The 7,500-nt window shown below is 34.8% G+C and overlaps 1 protein-coding gene across 1 annotated transcript in view; it reads right to left on the bottom strand.

Moving 5' to 3' along the window:
• LOC121327321 (T-cell acute lymphocytic leukemia protein 1 homolog) overlaps nt 1–5,865 on the bottom strand; it is a 7,582-nt gene extending 1,717 nt beyond the window's left edge. Inside the window, exons 1-4 of the mRNA XM_041271279.1 lie at nt 5,752–5,865; nt 2,333–2,911; nt 1,252–1,343; nt 1–453 (exon numbers count right to left, since the gene is read on the bottom strand). The exon at nt 1–453 is cut by the window's left edge and continues 1,717 nt beyond it. Coding sequence (XP_041127213.1) covers nt 23–453; nt 1,252–1,343; nt 2,333–2,811 — 1,002 coding nt within the window. The 5' untranslated portion in view covers nt 2,812–2,911; nt 5,752–5,865 and the 3' untranslated portion in view covers nt 1–22. The remainder of the gene's footprint in view (nt 454–1,251; nt 1,344–2,332; nt 2,912–5,751) is intronic.
• Between the last annotated feature and the right edge of the window lie 1,635 nt (nt 5,866–7,500).

Raw genomic sequence — 7,500 nt, 5'->3', positions numbered from 1 at the left:
TCCCCCTAGTCTTGCTTACTCATCACCGCTGACCACCGCCTTCCAGTGGCAGGGTGGGGTGGTGCATACTCCTGGTTGCTGTTCTGGACTCTATAGAATCCTGTTCCTCTGTGAAGCTGTCTGGGCTTGCATCTCCGTCCAACAAGCTACCGCAGCTGGAGTGGGGAGACAGCATCTGAAGGATGTCCTCTCTCACCAGACCAGTCTCGTGCCCCTGTCTCCCTCGCTGGCTGCCCTCCTCCCCTTCCTCCTGGTCACTCAGGAGCTTGGCAAGGAAGTTGATGTACTTCATGGTGAGCCGCAGGATCTCGTTCTTGCTCAGCTTCTTGTCGGGAGGGTGGGTGGGGATCAGTTTGCGGAGCTCGGCGAAAGCACCATTCACATTCTGCTGCCGCCACCGCTCCCGGCTGTTGGTAAAGATTCGCCGAACTATCTTAGGTGGGGAAGCTGCAACTAGATTGAGAGAGAACACATTAGAGAAAGGATTCTTTAGTCTTGTTTATATTATATATGCAGTATTTTCGTCAGCTTAAGGTTGCAGTTGGAAATCTTTTAATCGGTTTGTGTGTGCCATTTTATGTCTCTTTAAAAACTCCCTTGACATCAGTATGGCTCTTTCAACCAAAAAGTTTGTGCCACCCTAGTCCATTGTATAACTAATTAAATGTAACCCTTGTAATGTTTAAAAGCTTCTGCTCCCTGTTATGAGCACTTGGTGACAGACACCTGCAATGCGTCTTCCATTAATGTCTGACAGGTTTTCTGCCTTGCCTATTGAGAATTGGAGACACAGCTAACTGTTGTCCTTTAATACCACGTGCAATCATAATGGGTTAGTGCTTATAAGTAGACAAACGTTTTGGCCAAATGCTTTATCCTCGATTACATTTTCAAAAGTCGACTGTTCTGTGGATCACTCTGCACTGCAAAATATTGCAGTCAACTTCCCTGAAAGAATGGAAGGCTGGCATAACCATTGAGAAATGGTCAATCCAGAACAAGGAAACACTTTACAGACTTGTCATGAATAACTGTTGTCCAGGTAGGCCCAAGGTGTCCTATTGAGAGTGTTATGAAATAAATGACAGATGCACTCATTGGAAAAGATCAGAGAAAGATTTAGTGTAGTCTTCCATCTAGGTCATGTTAAAGACATGTTTACTTCCCTTTCTTTCCACTACATATGTCTTTAGAACAGATCATAACTGCTAGCTGAATGTGTATTTTAGTATGTTCACCACAAGCACGTACCATCAGCCATTTCCATTTCATACGGGACTGTTCTTCGTTTCATCCTGTTGTTGGGAAACACGGTGTACTGGTCTGGGTCTGGACCAAAACCACTAGTGAAATAATATAGAAATACTTAATAAAGTTAGTATACTGGTAGCATTGCATGAGTATATCTCAGGCTTGAGTGAAATGATTCATGGCCCACTCAATAAGAAAATCAAACAGTTTACAGAAAAGACTCATTTGATTGACCTTTACCTGGGATAAACCACATTTTATTAGAGTGTTTTAATGCACTGAAGAATCCACTGGATTGGATGTACCATTTATTTATAGAATACCAGGATAACTAAGGATAGGTGGTTGATGCAATCCAGCGTGTTTCCCAAGAGGGGAAACATCTCTGTTACTTTAAAACTTAGACTTGACTTGTATTAACAGATAAAAAATATATCAGGTACTTTGCAATTGCAACATTCAGGTTGACTGGATTGTCTAAAGAAAGTGCTGGTAGTGAATTACTGAAGAAAAAATAATGAATAGTAATTATGTTCTACATTGGAATAATAAAACGAGCTTTCAGAAGGACACTTTGACAATAATAGCAAGTGTCAGTGTGAACAGCTTCGGTTTCCATTAAAACGTGACAAGTAGTATTAGGCGTCAAATTCATTTTCATTCGATTCAATAGAGTTCATATCATAGGCCAAACGAAATAAGCGAACCCCTCTGTTTTGTAAATGGTTGTAACAAAAACATTGTATTATATATATATATATATATATATATAATATATATATATATATATATATATATATATATATATATATATATATATATATAACTATTCGTTAAAACAAAACTGTCAGATGACATTATTTATTTATTTATTATCAAGTTTGCATAGTTAACGTATCTTTTTATAAAAAATACAAGGCATTTTCTTAAGAATGAAACTGGTTGTTAGGTCAAATATGTTTTACATAATGTAACTAATATACATAATGTAACTAATAATCTAATAAATTAATAAATAAATAAAATATGCATTAAATAAAACGTACATTAAAATTCAAACAAAAAAAAACCAGACACATACCTGTTAGTCGTGGAGAGAGGCTGCGCAACGTTACTGTAAAGCATCGCTCTGGCTGTGAGAGGAAAAGCGGGTGGGCTTAGCTGCACCATTCGAGTTTCACTCACAGGGTCTCGGGGAGGCAGCGGTAGGGGTATCGGTGGTCTGCACAGCTCCGTGGTCTGTACCTTGTGGATGATATCTCCTCTCTGTTCCCTGCCTTTTATATCCAGAATCCCTCCTCTCCTGGCCAAGTCTATCACTGCCATTTCCTTTTTCTGTTCGCTGGCACTGTACGCCGTTTCCTTGGTAACCCCATTAATAACGATAGGCGTCCCGTTTTGGTGGTCTCCCGGGGTCCCCTCGTCATGCAGGTCCTTGTCCGGAGCTGTCGTGCTTTCCTGTTTTTCACACGCCTCGGTCCCTTTAAGAGAATCGTGATGGGGAGACTTCACTTCCCCCAGGCTGTTTTGGCAAAGCTCCGGTTTCTGTTTCTCCATCATTTCGTGGTTGAAAACAGATATAATCTAGCATACAAATTAACAATCCCACCCAAAACGGTTTAAAAAATAAAAGCAATGGAGTGGTATCCCGCGAGGTCACCTAAAGCAAACGAAAGAGAAGCCAGCGTTGTTACAATGAGGGTGGGTAGCTGTCATTTCATGCAACACTGTATTTACCAATAGCAAAGAAAATGCATAAGGTATTTTAGTGCTGCATATTGTAGCCTATTAGTGTTTACACTTACATTTAAAAAATACATAACTTTACATAATATCTCAACATTTAAATTAATTCATACGTGGTTCATATTCTCTTTAATCACATTCATACTAAAATCATATATATATATATACACACACACACACACACACACACATACACACACACTTTTAAAAATCTAGTTTTAATTAAACTGTTTATTCCTACATTATAGCCAAATACAACAGGCCCTATAGTTCTTTTTCCCCATGCTCATTCTGAAAATGATCAAGTCGTACAGCAGAATTATACAGCTTTAAAAACTATTTCAATTTATATTATTTATCTTACCCTTTTTAATAGAATAAACAGATATAAAACGAAAACGTTTAAGCCAGATACACGTGAACTGGAATTCAAGGGCACACGACCGTTTATAAAGATAAATATTCCTTGGTGAGAAAATTACCAGTAATGTGTATTCTTAACATTGCATTTTACACCGCAGTGTTCTTCAGATAAATAAAATACTGGACTTTTTTTTTTTTGCATCATTGTAATTTCTATCAATACCGTAAAGTTTTCTGCATTTCAGAAACTGAAAAATGTAGCTGTCAGTTGATAGACAGACAGACAGACAGACAGATAACTTTCTTAAGGCAGGTTTTATTGGTAAAATATGTCACTTGTTATAACCTTCCTTACAATTGTGTAGGCTTCGTTGTAATTTTTTACTTAAATATATCTCCATGCCATTTTGTCAGCAGGTTTTGTGTCACTGATAACGCACAACGGTTAAAATATTATCTATTGCCAACACCTGCTTTGGAGTTTCTATTTACACGGGCTAGTATTAGATCTGTCAAGGAATTGCAAATAATACAGTGACATCGATACTGAAAGTCCATTTAAACTCGTTACGCTGTATTTCTCTCATAATAGCGTTTAAATACAAGCGAAAACAACGACATCATTTTTTTTTTCATATTCTCAGCACATTTATTTTCAACTTTGATGCTTTATTTTAGACTTAGTTCTGTTGGTGTGGATTTGAAATTATAATTAAATAATGGATTCGTATAGGACAGAAAATGAAGACAAATGTAAGAAAAAACCGTGATAAATATGGAAAATAAAACCCATCTTACAGTATGTATATTATTAGCCTAATATCTATACATAGGCTAATATAAAACATAAATTGACCATAAAAATGTGTCTACTTGTTGTGGTTCAAGAGACTATTGTAAACAAGCATATAGTAATAACAAAAGCAGTATTGTAATCAAAATGAAGAACATGCAGCAGATATCACTGTCGACCGCCATTATTAAACTACAGAATGTATATGTATCTATGAATCTAATGTATATGTATTTACAAAAGTGTGTGTGTGTGTCTGTGTGTATATATATATATATATATATATATATATATATATATATATATATATATATATATTGGGGACCTGTACAACAAACACAACATGTTGGTAATGTCAGTAATCCTTACTCCGTACGAAAAGACCCCGAAAAAGTCATTAGGAATGAGGCATGCTTTTCTGGGAAGGCAGTATATTCCAGTTATTAGTATTTCCGATGATTTGTTGGAGGGCTGCGTCGTGTTCCAAACAGAATGGCTACACACACAACTTTCAGTCTAGATTAATTTCTAGCGAATGCTCACTATCGTAGTTTTACAATTGTTTTCGGAAACGTTTCGTTACTGTCGGTTTCGAATAATAACATGTATATCGAAACATCCCGTCACGGTTGAACTGCTGATTACATAAAACAATCACTTTTTTTTTTTTTTTTTTAACAGGGCCTAGAATATATGTAATACCTTTCGCGTAAAATTTTAAGATGATGAGTGAACACTTTGGACATATATATATATATATATATATATATATATATATATATATATATATATATATATATATATATATATTCATATATATATATATGCGGAAGAACCATCCCCAATCAGTGTTTCTATTTCATTATGTGTTCCAAAGACGTTAATTTTACCTCAGTGTATCCTTAATTATTTTGCATTACATTGATAATTACAGCCTGCACTGAACAATAGACATTCCAAAACGTTGCTATTTTTGGATCCTCCCAATGGCGTGGTTAGGAGACCGCAAGAATAGTTTACACAAGAACAATACAAAAATAATACCACACCTATTTTTATATTTCATCGTTTATATTGGCAATATCAACATATTCCTGGATTTATTTATTCACGCGGAAAAACATGTTTGAAGATATTGAAAATAATCCTCTTGAGTTTCCCTGTCTATTATCAAAAACGAATGATGAAATATGTATGCTAAAGTTAGCTTGTTTTCGGTGGAGAAGATACCGTAAGATATAAGATATATCAATGTGAAAAAAAACCAAAAAAAAAAAAAAAAAAAAAGGGGGGGGGGGGGGGGGGGTTGTTTGGTTGTTGTGAATAATTAAAGAAATTGCTAAAAAATAAATAAATAAATCGTAATTCGTTTTTTAACAAGTAGTTACCAAAAAGCTCAAATTAAACTCTTTCCTTTTTAATAAAACGAAAATAGACAAATATGATTGATAACTGCATAAAAAACACAGTCAGGCTATTGTTAGTAATTTTTTTATTGTCAATATATACATATATAGTATATATATATATATATATATATATATATATATATATATATATATATATATATATATATATATATATATAAACGAACTTACCGTTTGTATTTTGATGTTAGAAATTGTGTGGAGCCATTTTGTGTAGGGCCATCCATGACTGATATTGCGCAGCAGTAAGTGCTGTCTGAAGTTGGATGTGGATTTGTATATAATTCCACATCACGTCCAGTTTGCTGTTTTAGTATGTGGAGCGGAACACCAGGGAGCAATGTGTCCAGGCGAGATAAGAGAACAGCACTGGCCAGCCTGACCCGATAAGCCACTAAACGTATTATTTATGAAATCATTCATTATTATTAGGCAATTTTGTCGAGGGGAACACAGAAAAATATTGTAGGAATAACTTTGGAATACGTTGCATTTTAAAACCTGTGTACAGTTGCCTATATGGAGGCGGGCGGGGGGAGTCAAAAAAACACCGCAAACTGCCCACATTTGATATTTATTTTTCTTCGAGATAATTGTGCCATGTATTTCGGACCGACTTAAATGTACAGCTAAATTCATTGTTGAGATATTGGCTCGGTAAACAAGGCATTGTTCATGTATTTGTTTATTTTTTAGGGCAGAGGCATTTAGGGGCATTTATTATTTAATTTACGTAAATGCATCTATTTTTCTCGTGGCTTTAAAACAATTTGGTAGAGCACAACGTTTGAGCAACACCGTTAAATCTTACAAATTAAAGAGATGTGTCATATACCATTGTGTACATGGATAGAACAAAGGTGCGCTTTACGCGGTCCCTGAAATAATTAGATACCTAGACTACGCTGCGAACAAATATATATATATATATATATCTATATATATATATATATTTATATATATATATATATATATGTGTGTGTGTGTGTACACACACACACACACACACACACACACACACACACATATATATATATATATATATATATATATATATATATATATATATATATATATATATATATATATAATATATATATATATTCTTTAGAAAACTAGCGGAAGCAAATCCATCTAATTATTTGAGGGACCGATTAATAAAGCGCACGCATTTGCGTGGAAACAAGATAGGTGTGTACATATATATATATATTATATATATATATATATATATATATATATATATATATATATATATATATAGATCGGTAAAAAAGTCTTGAACTGAATTGATTAGATCTTGTTGGGACAGTTAGTCAATGGTATATTCTACAAGCGACTTTCCCACGAGAACTATATTTAAAGCTGATCTTTTGCGGTTTAGAGGCGAGGACAGTAGATTCTGAACAAATATGCTGGGAATTCAGATTTTATAAACCACACAAAACGTTAAGGAGTTTATTGTTGGATATATGGAAGCAACGCTGAAATTATGGCTGACGGTACACGTTTAAAAAAAAAAAATCTTAATTTGCGTGGTAACTGAAATGTAATACTTTGATATTTTAAAATAACAGTTTAAAACAGCAATACTAATAATCATAATAATACCTGTAATAATCTGTGAAACTAAATACAACCTTCGTCTGATAACTATATGTATGTGTTGCTATGGTTTTATGTATGGGATGCCCGGCGATATTAAGAGCCACCATGACAAGCCTCAAAGGGCCCTGCACCCTGTGGAAAGAGATAAGACATGATCAGTTCCTCCCTGACCTTCAGTTATATAATTATCTGGGACTCAAACCCACGGAGACTGCAAACGGTAAACTGTGGCTCCCAGCTTTTAACCTGTATGGCAACCTATATTAAACTGTTTTTATCGTATAAGTGAAATAAAACGTGAACTTCTTTCAA

Source organism: Polyodon spathula, chromosome 14, assembly GCF_017654505.1.
Source record: "Polyodon spathula isolate WHYD16114869_AA chromosome 14, ASM1765450v1, whole genome shotgun sequence".
Lineage (NCBI taxonomy): Eukaryota > Metazoa > Chordata > Actinopteri > Acipenseriformes > Polyodontidae > Polyodon > Polyodon spathula.
The sequence above is the reverse complement of the archived record's forward strand: the minus strand, read 5'-3'. Positions and strand labels throughout refer to the sequence as shown.